Source organism: Saimiri boliviensis, chromosome 3 (assembly GCF_048565385.1).
Source record: "Saimiri boliviensis isolate mSaiBol1 chromosome 3, mSaiBol1.pri, whole genome shotgun sequence".
In the NCBI taxonomy this organism is placed as follows: Eukaryota; Metazoa; Chordata; class Mammalia; order Primates; family Cebidae; genus Saimiri; species Saimiri boliviensis.
In genome coordinates, this window is record NC_133451.1 from 87,148,698 (window position 1) to 87,163,116 (window position 14,419).

General features: G+C 35.9%; 1 protein-coding gene across 3 annotated transcripts in view; it reads left to right on the top strand.

Moving 5' to 3' along the window:
- The window catches only part of SMARCAD1 (SNF2 related chromatin remodeling ATPase with DExD box 1), an 84,629-nt gene that overhangs the window by 34,480 nt on the left and 35,730 nt on the right, over nucleotides 1-14,419 (top strand). For 2 of the 3 annotated variants that reach the window (XM_010340147.3, XM_003929544.2), the window contains exons 6-9: nucleotides 57-157; nucleotides 9,096-9,197; nucleotides 10,175-10,256; nucleotides 11,714-12,105. In XM_010340147.3, the coding sequence (XP_010338449.1) occupies nucleotides 57-157; nucleotides 9,096-9,197; nucleotides 10,175-10,256; nucleotides 11,714-12,105 (677 nt within the window). The other variant, XM_010340148.3, reaches the window with a different exon arrangement.

Below are 14,419 nucleotides of genomic sequence, written 5' to 3' on the forward strand. Positions count from 1 at the left end.
ATTGATTTTTTTGCTATTGCTGTGCAAAGTTTGAGTATGCTGCTCTGCTTTAAAAGGTGGTGGGCCCAGGAAAAGAAAATTATCTTCTTCTTCAGAGCCGTATGAGGAAGATGAATTTAATGATGATCAATCTATTAAAAAGACAAGACTGGATCATGTAAGTTTATATTTGAATTACAGTATCAAAATTGGCTGCTTAAGGATGGACTGTGTTGAGTTTGTGGATATTAGACCTGAAAATCCACCTAAATGAATTCCTTTCTTTCACAACTAAGGGAATTTATGTCTACATCTAATTTGTGACTATTTCTGCTTTTTAATTTATCTAGTATGAAGCCTGCTTAAACACAGACTATTTTGTGTCTGTGGATATCAGACCTGAAAATTTGTCTGAATGAATCATTCTTTTCTTTCATCAGAAAGCCAGAAAATTTATGCTTGCATATATTTTGTGACTGTCTTTACTTTCTTTTAAATTTATCCAGTATTAATTGCTTATCTCTGCCCTCTTTGTTAAATTGTGTTCTCTGAACTGTGTGCGTGTTCATCTTCAAATTTCCCTTTTTTTATAAAGACAACGGTCAGATTAGGTCCCACTCTAATGACCTCATTTTAACTTGAGTATTGCACTAATAACCCTGTCTCCAGTAAGGTCACATTCTGACGTACTGGCCATTGGGACTTCAACATTTGAATTTAGAGGGGACATAATTAACTTTTAACAGTGGTGTTTCCAGAAGCAGTTGGATAGGGAAGGCAAATTCATACTTAGAGTAGATTATCTATTACTATATTTTTCATGATGAATCACGAAAGTATAATCATCTTCCCACCAGACAGTTGACTTAATCTTCCAAGGAATGGTGCCATAATGGGGACTTATCATTGGCCTCTGTTCCTTCCAGGTTGAGCACTGACTATACCAATAGCCAGATTAATCCTGTTGTAGAAAGTCTTACCTTGTTGATCTGTAAGCACAGACTCAAACCTAGTTGCCAGGGCCATTTGTAAATGGGCCTGTTGAGCAAGGATTCAAGTGTATGGACTTAACTGGTGTTCACAAAACGGATAATCTTGTATACCTGATGTTTAAAAATTGTCTCTGCAGTGTGTGCACCCTTGGCTGAACATTCACATGAACACCATTATCCTTGTATTCTATTCTCAGGATAACTTTTTGTTTTGAGACAGAGTCTTACTCTTGGGCCAGGCTGGAGTATAGTGGTGTGATCTTGGCTCACTGCAGCCTCTATCTCCCAGGTTCAAGCAGTTCTTGTGCCTCAGCCTCTGAAGTAGCTGGGATTACATGTGTGCACCACCACACCCAGCTTTTTTTTTTTTTTTTTTCCTTTTTTTTTCTTTTGTAGAGATAGGCATGTTGGCCAGGCTGGTCTTGATCTCCTGACCCCAATTGAACCACCCACCTCAGCATCCCAAAGTGCTGAGATTGCATGAGCCACCACGTCTGGCCATCAGAATAACTTCTATTCTGAGATGTTCAACAACATACCTCTTCTCCAGACCTGCTGATCACTAGTCTTTCAGTCTTATTCTTCTCCTTAGTCTCTGTCCATGATATATTGCTGATCTCTACCTCTGGCCATCTCTTTGTACACAAAATGGGCAACAAGATCTACTGCCCAAAGTTGTACACAGGGCTACTTTCTGAGGTGGGTTTATATTATAACAGTTGTTCACTTGACTGGTTCTAACAATTATGCAAATCTTTTGTAAAGTCAAGCCAGTTCAGGCTGGGTGCAGTAGCTTACACCTATAATCCCAGCACCTTGGGAGATTGAGGCAGGAGTATTGCTTGAGCCCAGGAGTTCAAGACCAGACTAAGCAGCATAGTAGGACTCCCGTGTCTGCCAAAAAAAAAAAAAAAAAAAATTTTTTTCTTTTTCAAATTAGCTGGTCATGTTTACATGCAGCTGTAATCTCAACTACTCAGGAGGTTGAGGAGGGAGGATTACTTGAGGCCAGAAGATCAAGGCTGTGGTGAGCCATAATTATGCCACTGCACTTCTGCCTAGGTGACACAGTGAGACCTGTCTCAAACGAAGTTTAAGGATTTCTTTCCTCTTTGTCAGGTCAGACAGAATTTTGTTGTTGTTGTTTTCGAGACAGTCTCACCCAGTTTCCCAGGCATTATCTAGGTTCACTGCAACCTCTGCCCCCCTGGTTCAAGCAATTCTCCGGTCTTAGCCTCCCAAGTAGCTAGGATTACAGGTGTGCACCACCACACCCAGCTAATTTTTGTGTTTTTAGTAGAAACAGAGTTTCACCATGTTAGCCAGGCTGGTCTCAAACTCCTGACCCCAAGTGATCCACCCACCTCAGCCTCCCAAAGTGCTCGGATTACAAGCATGAGCCCCTGTACCCAGCCTATCAGGTCAAAAACATTCTGCTTTTATCAGGATTTATTGTCAAGTCAATAACTGTTTTACAAAATTAATCAGTTCCATTTTTAAAATGTGAATCCATTCCAATGTCAATACATTAGAGAACGATTTGAGTATAATCCAAAATTTGCATGTGTTTTTGTGCAGTTTTGTCCATGAGAAATACTAGGTGATCATAGAAAGTTGTTTCCAACTGAATCAAGCCACATAGGAATACATAAAACACACACACACTTCCCGTATCTACTGGCTGCCTCTTTTTGCCATGTGTATTATCCTATTAGGTGATGATGTGCTATTCTTCGACATTTGTGATCTTTTCTATTTGAAAAAAGCACTCATTCAACATCCCAAACCTATCTAAGCATTCTGGTTCAAAAATGCTACACAGTGCATGCAGAGGGAATGTTTTGAGTATTAAGGAGAAGCTTGAAACAAGAAAACATTTGGAAATAAATAAGAATGTATGGTATCCCAAGCAACAGATATCTTTGATTGTCCACATTATGGACCATATGGTGGACCACATTATGGTCCACCATAATGTGGACCGTCAAAGATAATGCTGCAAAAATAAAAGTGTATGTATGGCTGGACCAGGTTGAAGTGCTGGAAAGTCAATAAAAACAAGGTATAAAGAAATAGAAGAAAAGGGCAGATAGATCGTCAAATACTTGGATTCAAGACCAAAGGTTGAAAAACTAAGGAACAATCTTTCTTATATAGATCTTAATCATTGTATACACAGACCTAGAATGGAAGTCACTGTACCCTGCGTGAGTGGCTTCTTTTAGTGCTGGTAGTGGTTACTTTAATGCAGGTGTCCCCAAATTACCGCCTGCAGGCCGCATGCGGCCCCCTGAGGCCATTTATCCAGCTCCCTGCGGCACTTCAAGAAGGGGCACCTCTTTCATTGGTGGTCAGTGAGAGGAGCACAGTATATGGCGGCCCTCCAACGGTCTCAGGGACAGTGAACTGGCCCCTTGTGTAAAAAGTTTGGGGATGCCTGCTTTAATGGTTTCAAACAATGCTGCAGTTTCCAAGCTTTTGGCTGTCAGATATAACCATTAGTGTAGATATGAGAGCTGCAAAAGAATTTTTCAGCAGTGATACAGAAGTAAATTAAAGAAAGGAGCTGTGCATGTATTAAACTCTTGGTTTTGATTAAACAAATATCTGTTACGAATGCATGCCTTGAATAACCCAAATATGAAAGACAGAAAATTGCTCTAGGATTCAAGACTCCTAAAGGTAACGTAACTGTGATATTTGGCATCAGTGCTAAATGGAGATGTGAAACTGAAGCCAATAATATCACTCACCAAACTGTGACCCTTTTAAAAGAAATTGTTAAAGTCAGCCTTTGAGGTTCATGTCAGGTATAGCAAAAATGTATGGATGACTGCCCACATTTGCATTTATATTTTTACGTAGTCCTTCCCTGTTAAAGAGGATGAATGCCCCAAAACATTAAAAAAAAAAAAAAATTAAAAAATTCTTACAGTGTATCAAGTTTTCTCTCTACAAAAGCAGAATTCAATCTATGTCACATTCTTCCTTTTGTCTCCAAAAACCACCTCTCTGACAATAGCCCCTTTTTAAAGGTATGATAGCAAGGTTTATAGCTTACCAAAGTGAATATTTAAGATGTTAACAGGGATCCAGAAGTGGTTATAGAATGTTGGAAGAGGTTTAACATTTCAGTGTCATTGGTGAAGCCTGGAGTAATATAACAAGAGTGTTTGTGTTACGTGTGGCAGAAAATTGTCTTTGACTTGATTCTCTATTTTGAAGAATTTGATCCTTCAGAGAAATTTTAAAAGTTTAAAACAAGCTATGTTGATCTGAGAAAACAGTTTGGATCTGAAGCAGTCAAAAACGAGGATACTGAAAAGCTTCTAGGGTCTTACCCTGTTGATCTAACTGCAGAAAACATGCAACACCTTGCCGCTGATGGCTGTATGGATGCAGAAGATGATGATGACAGTGATGATGAAAGTCAGAATTCTGTGTATGCCATGACAATGTAATACAAGTGATCAGATGTTTTCAATGCTGTGAAAATAGTTGGACTACCTTGAAGATAATGGCTTTACTGCTGAAGATAGTAGAATAGTCTTGTATGGCATCTAGATGAATTTGGAACTGTACAGGCAGCTTTAGTGCAAAAGGAGGAGGCTGGCAACAGAAATTTTATTCTTTATGTTTTAAGTCACTACAGCAGACATAACAAGGACAGTGAGCTACAACCTTCTGTATCTGGCATTACAAATTTCCATTCATTTTCAGATAACCTGTTTTCTACCACTTGACAATAACTCATAAGCTGTAACCCTTCCAATGCCCACAAGAAAACTTCAGCTCATATTTATTGTAGTATTTGTATTTTAACTATCTAGTGTGTGTAAAATAATGGTATCATTTTTAATAGATTGCTTTCTCTCTTTACGTGTTACTGATGTTTTTTGACATTTTATCTCTAATGCAATTTTTTTCCTGAAGGCTATGATTTTTACTTTAACAATTTTGCGTAGTGTAGTAATTTTTGGAAATGCGTATGTCACAGCAGAACTGATTCTGGTCAATAGAAGAGGACATGATGACCTTTCTTTAAAACTCTCTGCAATGATTTTCCCACTGGGGCTTGCCAGAGACTTCATATGATATCATCCTTACCTATGACAGATTCTTCGAGAATCATTGCATCTACTGGTCATGAAACCCAAGTGACTGAGTACTTTGTATTGCCCTCTGGACCTGGTACAAAGCCCTCTCTTAACCTGGGCCCCATTCGTAACCAACAATCTTTCTTTTTTTGAGATGTTAGTTGTCCAGCCTGGAGTGCAATGGCATGATCTTGGCTCTCCGCAACCTCCACCGCCTGGGTTCAAACGATTCTCCTGCCTCAGCCTCCTGAGTAGCTGGGATCACAGTAGCCTGCCACCACACCCAGCTAGTTTTTTTGTATTTTTAGTAGAGATGGGGTATCAGTGTGTTAGCCAGGCTGGTCTCAAACTCCTGACCTCATGATCTGCCCACCTCAGCCTCCCAAAGTGTTGGGTTTACAGGCGTGAGCCACCATGCCTGGCCATAACTGACAATCTTAAGAGGTATTTTATAAAATGAATCAAAGCAGTACACACCCTAATGAAATGTATCTTGCCTCCAGTGTGCAAAGAACTCCCTATGTCCAAACAGTCTAAAGATGCAGATAGGTGCACCCTTTCTTTTCTTAAGAGTGGAGTTTCCAACATGTTCCGGACTACACTCCCATAAAAGTGATGGTCCTTAGAGTGAGGATGGTTATTCCCTCACCCTGCTATGTAGCATGTACATATCTGACCAGTACCATTCAAAATATCCACTACCTGTTTATCAAGCCCAGTCAATGTGACATCTTCAGTATAGTGGATCAAGTGATACTCTCTGGGCAATGCAAAACCACCTAAGTCTGTGAGTATTGTATTATGAGAGAGAACCAGGAGAGTTACTGTAACTCTGAAGACTGAGGGTATATCATTAAACCTGCCAAAATAAAAATGGATTGCTTCTGTTTGACCTAATTGGGAAAGGGGGAAAAGCAAGTGCTTGATTGATAATTGCATAGCCATATTGATTTGCTCCAGCAAAAATACCACATCCTGTCAAACAGCAGTAGTTGGGGTTTGATTGTTTACGATACTCTTAAATAATTCTGCAAGACTTATCTACCTTTTGTATAGGCAAAGGAGGCATCTTACATTGGGATGGGATGGTGTTATCATATTTGCAGTTCCTTTAGGACTGTAGTAATTGCTTATTAGTGTTGTTTTGATAGAGAGGGACAATTCTAGGGACTTGGATTTGGTGTTTCCTATAATAGTAGCCCATGCATCACGGGTCAGGGAACTAATAGAATGTGGGATTTCTGCCAGTGCCAAATATGTCAGTTCCAACTGTGATTCTGGAGATGGAAAAATAAGCACTGGGTTGAATCATAACCCTTGGGCATGCTGAGACAGATGTGGGCCCAAACTTTGTCAAGTAGCTTTTGTAAAGTGTCCATATAGCCTCCTGGACCACATGAGTATATTCAGTCAATCAGGGATTAGCAGAGCTAGGAGAAGTATGGGACCAAAGAGCAAACAGCACGTGATAGGCACACCATCTACTAAATATTGTGCTATCATATATTTGATTCCCAAGAGCTGTTTACTGTTTTCAAAATATTTTATCTATTTTTTTATTAAAGTGAAATTCACATAGCATAAAATTAATCATTTTAGAGTGAACTATTTAATGCCATTTAGTACATTCACAATGTTATATACCGTCATTCCTGTCTAGTTCCAAACACTGTCATCACCTCATAATAGCAGGCTATACCCATCAAGCAGTTTCTCCCAATTCCCTCCTCCCTCTAGCTCCTGGCAGTCATCAATCTTCCTTCTGTCTCTGGATTTACCTATTCTGAATATTTTGTATAAGTGAAATTATGTAATATGTAACCTTTTATGTCTAGCCTCTTTTTAATTTCAGAAGAATGTGTTTGCTTTTTTTTTCTTTTTTCAACTTTTATGTTAGAATCGGGGTTTGTGTGTAATTTTTTTACAAGGGTATATTGCGTGATGCTGAAGTTTGAAGTATGGATGGATCTGTCACCTAGATAGTAAGCATAGTACTCAACAGGTAGTTTTCCTCAACCCTTCCCCCACATCCTCCCTCCACCCTCTTGTGTTCCCCAGTGTCTGTTCTCATTTTTATGAACATGTGAACCCGATGTTTAGCTTCAATTTATACATGAGAAATGTGGTATTTGATTTTTTGACTTCACGTTAGCTTGCTTAGGATAATAGTTTCCAACAACATCTGTATTGCTGTGAAGGACATGATTTTGTTCTTTTTTATTTGCCTCTTACTTAGCTTAATACTTTCAAATATACTACAATGGTTCATTCATGTTGTATGTGTCAGTACTTCATTTTTTTTTTTTCTGAGACGGAATTTCGCTCTTGTTACCCAGGCTGGAGTGCAATGGCACGATCTCGGCTCACCGCAACCTCCGCCTCCTGGGTTCAGGCAATTCTCCTGCCTCAGCCTCCCGAGTAGCTGGGATTACAGGCACGCGCCACGATGCCCAGCTAATTTTTTGTATTTTTAGCAGAGACAGGGTCTCACCATGTTGACCAGGATGGTCTCGATCTCTTGACCTCGTGATCCACCTGCCTCGGCCTCCCAAAGTGCTGGGATTACAGGCTTGAGCCACTGCGCCCGGCTAGTACTTCATTCTTTTTTATGACTTAGTATTCCATTGTATGTGTTTACCACAGTTTATCTGTTTGTCTATTGGTTCACATTTGAGATATTAAAAAATGAACAACTAACAACTGAAGTTTACAAAACAGTAGTGAAAAAGCAGTAGTTTAGAGTTAGACACTTGGATCTGTTCCTTCCTCAGCTGGTTGTTGGCCATGTGTGGACTTTAAAATACTGTTCTAAAAAATAAAATAAAATACTCTTCTTGGAATTTCAGTGTGCCTGGGCTGTAAAGATGGCAGTATGGATTTCTGAGGATTTTGGAATGTTTTCTCCAGATGTGTTTCACCAATGTATTTTATTATTTCCCTGCTCAAAATCCTGCTGCTTCTGAGAAAATCTAACCTTAGGATTTATGCCGTGTTAGCTCTGGTTTAATTCTTCATCCTTGCAGCCTATCCACATTATCTCTGCCCTTTAGCCCAAGTGGACCACTTACTAACTTATTATTATGAAACACTAACTTACTATTATGCAGTTTTCTTCTTTAGTCCAGATATTCATAGCATTTTATTGGTCTCTGTTTTATGAAACTTTATTTTACTCTATTGTGCAGAGGACATATGAGAACTTAGTTGTTTCTATCTAAGGTATTGAAAGACAAAAATAGCAATTTAGTTGTTGGATAATAAAGGAGGTTGAAGAACTAGAAGACTGCATTTTCCCCCATCTTTTTTGTATAGCATGTGGTACAATTCTAAGCAGAGTAGATAAATGCTTTTTGATTGACTAAAATTTTTCCTCTGCATTAACACAAAGAGTCTTTTCTTTTTGCTTAAATACGGACTTTAAGTAGTTTGTTCAAGTGAAGTTAAGTGACAGAGAGGAAAGAAAAGTGATACTATGTATGCCCACAATTCTCATATTAATCTATTTGGTTTGTGTATTATTTAGTTCCACTTAAATTCCTTTTATCATTGTTTCAGTTTTATGTTGTGATTGAGCAATTAATATTTAAGCCATTCTCTGAATCAAGAGTGAAGTAAAAGTAAACTCTTCAGAATTTGAGATTTATAGGTCGGTATAATAGTGAACATAGATGAGATATTTGTATCCTTTTAAAATTTACCATTGTCTTAGAGAAGACATCAGTATACTTGACTATATTGAGTTAATTTGAGGATCATTCTAGTTGTTTAACAGATTTATCTCATTTTAAGCACTGAGAATAAAGTTTGAGTTTTTGGATATACAATCAGGGTCTTTCATTGATCTTAAGTTAGCAATATTTTTTATCCTTAAAGACATAAATTTGGCAATGTTCATATAAACAAAAAGAAACATTTTGGATTCTTCTGATTGTAATAATTTTCAGATCAAGTCAAAATACAAATATAATTGCCTTAAGACCATTGTTATTGATATCTCTTAAATTGGTTCTTTTTTTCTCCGCATTAGGGAGAGGAATCAAACGAGTCTGCAGAATCTAGCAGTAATTGGGAAAAGCAGGAAAGTATTGTATTGAAATTGCAAAAGGAATTTCCCAATTTTGATAAACAGGTGAGTAGTCATGTATGAAAATTTAATCAGTGTATAAGTGTTTTTATCACAAAGTAGTGTTAGAGTTCAACCATGCAAAAGCCTAGAATGAGGTTTGTATTTTTGTAATTAAATGTTCTCCTTTTATCAACGTTATAAAGTGTTTTTATACTGTTTAATTATGTTGTTTATTTACCTTGTTTACTCATTACAGTGTCTATGCTGTATCCCTAAGTCATTTAAAAAAACATAATAAAAATTGTGAACTCATTTATAAAATGTAAGTCATCTAGAAAGTCATCTGTAACCCTGCCCCATCAAGTAACTGCTTAGTTTTTTTCATGCTCTCATCCTTGAAATTTCTTATAAGAATTTAAAAAATACTACATTTCAGTGTCTTACTAGTTCATAAGCTTTCTTCTACTACCCAAATAGTAAGAATATTTTCAGGGTCTTTAAAGACTGATGCCACGCATGTTGTTGCTAAAAGAGCCTCTGTTTAATCCTATGGTTATATATGGAAACAGCACCTAATTGTTCATTTAGAGTACATTTATACTTGCCATGATTTATTTGAGTATATATGCTCAGATAGTACATCTACTAAATTCTGATGAGCTAAATGCACAATCTTGTTGCCATACTAGTTCTTTACATATGTTGAAACTTAAACCAGCTGCATATTGAAATTTCATTTTTAATTGAGCAAGCATTTCTTGATCTTCTAGTGTTCACGGTACTTCATAGTGAGAGTTAGAAATGCAAAAAAAAAAAAAAAAAAGTCAAGTTTTCTTTCCTTTAAAGACTATTGTATTGTGTATTTGTGGAAGTGAAATTACACAGAAAGCTTATGTAAAGCAGCATAAAAACAAGTGCAAAATAATCAGATATGAATTCTCTGTTTTCAGGTGATTAACTTACTTTTAAAAGAGCATAGACCTTTTCTGCAAGTTGCTAATTTGAGATTTTTAACAAAAAGATAAATGACTTATTTCTAGGAACTAAGAGAAGTACTCAAGGAACATGAATGGATGTACACAGAAGCTTTAGAATCTCTAAAAGTGTTTGCAGAAGACCAAGGTAATTATTTTGTGCCACAGAAACTACATAATTCTCATTATATGCTGCATTTTAGTATATAAGAAAATGGTATAGCAATACCTATTAGCTGTTAATCAGAGGATGGGATTGCAAAAGATACTAGAAGTAATGATGTAAAAACATTGTAACAGCCAATTTCTGAATGTTTTGACCTGTCTGTTCTTTATCATAGTGTAAAACCAAGCAATAAATATATTTTTCTATTTGTTCAGTCTTTTTTGATAGTTAAGGCTACTTTTAAATTGCCATTTTTTATTAAGTGTAAAAGAAACTTTTTAACAACTGTCAGGATAGATCTTGTGATTGGTGATATCATGTCATTACTGTAATGTAGGTGTCTTAGCCTATGCTTGCACAGATTTTAAAAGCATTAGCATCAGAAACTTAAGAGTATCATAGGCATGAACCCATTTTGGAACACTCTTAATTCTAGGATCCAAGTGATAGAGGAGAGGTGGTAAGGAAGGGTTGAGTCATACATGTTTAATAACGTACCTAAGGAAGAATCAAGTAGACTAGCTCTTCATAATTACAAAGCCAGCTTTAAAAGCCCAGCATGGTAGCTTTAGGTGTTTTGGATTTGATTTTTTAAAATAAATTGTTTTAAAAGAAAGGCAATACTACCAATACTCTTGATGGCACAGAAAATTATATTCTGTGGCAAAAAGAAAGCTACCAAATCGGAGTTTGAAAAATGGGTGAGAAAAACCAGGTTACGAATGTGAAAAAATTTGAGGAATACTTTAGCCAATTTAAATGCACAAAAATAAAGGTATGAATCTGTGTAAGTCTAATAGCTTTCTGAGTAAGTAAAACATTCTGAATAAAGTACTGTGTTATAGATTAATTGGCGCGTGCTTTCTCACTGGTACATAAAATAATGGTGTACCTTCATTCACAGGCATCTTAGAATTCTGTAAACCGATAGATTAATCAGTGATAAGGAATGTGGCTTTTTGATAATACTGTATTTGAGTAATTTTTTAAGTAATGATGAAACTTAGAATACTGAAGATAGTATAGGAAAATTACGGATAGTTGAAACACACACTTTTCATTAGTAGGCTTTATAGTAGGGTAAGCACCATTTTTGCTATATTCTTCAGCATTGGCATAGTGAGTGGGGCTGCTAGGAATATCTGGGACATCATACAGATATGCAGCTGTCATTTATGTTCTCAGGACCTTTGTCGGAAAATAGAAATTTACATTTAATTCATTTTAAAAACAAGTTACCACCTGCTTTTGAAACTTATTTTTAACCTCAGTTTCTACTTCAGTATTTCTTTTTAAAGTATATCATTATTTAACAATAAATTGTGGTTTTCTGTATTCAAAAGGAGTAGGTGAATATTTTAAGTTTTTATTTAAGGTCTACCTTTATATTTAATTTATGTATTTGTAATTTAGGTTCTGTTTTTGTCTTTTGTATACAGATATGCAATATGCATCACAAAGTGAGGTTCCAAATGGAAAAGAAGTTTCTTCAAGAAGTCAAAATTATCCTAAAAATCCAACTAAAACAAAACTGAAACAGAAATTTTCAATGAAAGCACAAAATGGCTTTAACAAGAAACGTAAAAAAAATGTATTTAATCCAAAGAGAGTTGTTGAAGACTCTGAATATGATTCAGGTTCTGATGTCGGTAGTTCACTAGATGAGGACTATAGTAGTGGTGAAGAAGTGATGGAGGATGGGTATAAAGGTAAAATTCTTCACTTTCTTCAAGATGCTTCAATTGGTGAACTTACTTTGATTCCTCAGTGTTCTCAGAAAAAGGCTCAGAAGATAACAGAACTCCGGCCCTTTAATAGTTGGGAAGCTCTGGTAAGGCTTTATTCTTTTTTCCCCCTGTATGTGTGTGTGTATTTAATTCACAGTACCGGTTATAGTCAAGTTGTCTTTAGCCCAGGGAGGTATAGATGGGTGGCCTTATCCTGTGTAAAGTCAAACATTGCTTTCATTGTAAGCCAATAGTATTTCAAATAGTGTCATATGACCTAATTTTGAATGAATTAAGGGGTGATTTTCCTGAAAAAACCCAAGCTGATTGGCTGGGAGTACTGTCACTCATTCTTTTGCATAGAAACTTGGTTCATTTCACTGCAGAAGAAGAAATTAGAGCTTACATTTAGGAAGGAGTTGTTTGCTAGCCTGTTCAGATCTGTTGCTGCTGAGACACCATGCAGAAAGCAAGAATGTGGCAGAAATTTTACTACAACTACTTGAAGAGCAATAGCAACGGCCAGGGGAGCTCCATGATTGAAAATGCCAGCCTAAGTGTTTTATGCTTCACCACAAAAGAAGCAGTTGTTTATTTCTTTTTTTCTTCTAAAAGTGACAGCTCAATCTCTAACATGTTTTTCTTGGTTAAACAACGCGGCCATTTTATGGAGCGTAGCAGGCTGCAGCGTTTTTAATTGGAAAGATAGAAAAATTTCTGGAAGCCTAGAATTCAAGCGTTAGGTGAAGGGGAGGCATAAGCACTGGTAAGTACACTTTGCATGATCATTTCTGGAATTTGATTTTCTGTAAACAGGTTTTATGCAGAATACCTGCATTTTGAGTTTTATGAATGCCAACAGTCATCAAATCTTATTCATACAGATAAATATAAGAACTCTTAAATTTTACTTCAACTCTTATGTGGGCTTTTATAGCAGGAATTATATATAGGCCCTGTTGTAAAATCAATATGGATGATTTTTAACAACTTTAAAAGATGCAGTGACCCTTGATGCTTTATAAAATTTTTTAGGAAGTTTTATTCCCTAAGTGAGGGAGCAAAATTGCTTTTGTGATTAATTTTATACTTGCAGCAAATCTAAATGAGCATTAAATACCTTGATAAGTGTCTTGAAGTGGCGGTAGGGGAGAGTCCCTGAACAGTGGTTATAAATGCATTTTTTAATTAAAATATTTGAAAAATACAGAAACAACATTAATAATGTTCCATAGCTTTAAAAAATAATAATAAAACCATTTGTTTTGCCTGAAGCCTTTGCTTTTCCAGAGAACATCTGTCAAAGCAGGCCCTTTCAAAACTTGTTTGGCTTTGCCTGAGTGATTTATTTGTTAAAGTATTTGCTGAAGGGCTTTCTTGTTCTTCTTTTATTCCTATTTTTCTTTCTTTTAATCTTTAATGGTCTCCTATGTTATTGCAGAGTTGGATTGCTCAGGCTTGTTGGGATTCTAATTTAATAAGATATGCAATTATCTGCACTAGTTTGTGTAGTCACTGTAACTACTTGCCCAAATATCTTATAGTAAAAGTAAGTTATACAATTTTACCAGAGGTATATGTGCCAGATGTTTTTTAAAAATATTCAGCAACTTAACATGTAGAAAGCATATCTCCCCTACTAATTAATTAGAAGAGTTTAAATTAGTCTTGACATGAATTAGGAGATTAGGCATTACATACTTAAACCTCCTAACATCTTGCCCCTTTCTAAAAGTTGAACATAAAGACTATATTGTTTGTTCTAACCATCGATCCAAATATGAAATATTTTATGTAACAGTCTAAAGGTATCTGAAAAGTAAACTTTCTACTTGAGTTCAGTGAATACAATGCTTTTCTGTCCTTAGCAAAGTAGGTGAATGAGCTTTTTCAAATTTATATTATAAATTAGCAAGTAAATATATATATGCTTTCAATTTTAATTTGCTTAGAACTTTGAGATTCTACTTTAAAAACCTTTAGAATTTAAATGTGACTTACTTAGAGAGTACTTTTTTTTTTTTTTAGCTAAAACCCTACCCTAGAGCAGTTTTAATATCTTAATAAAATTGTCAGAACAAAAGTCAACATTAGGCATATTTTGATTAAAAGCTATATAATTTGCTTCTACCCTGTTAATCAGTGAGGTTTGATAATGTACCTCTAAACAACTTCAAAAGGAAACAGAAGAAAAAAAAATTGTTTTGTTTTTATAGCTGCCATATTTAGAAATTTCTATGAGAATTAGTTGAAGTTTTAATTTTATTGTTCATATTTTAATGAAAATTACAAGGTATTAAATATATTAAGAACAGACTGCTAACGAATAGCTCTTTCTTGAAATTGTTGTTTAATCATAGTCTTAAGAACTGGGGAACTTCTGTTTACGAACTGTAAAATTCATAAATATTTCATCAA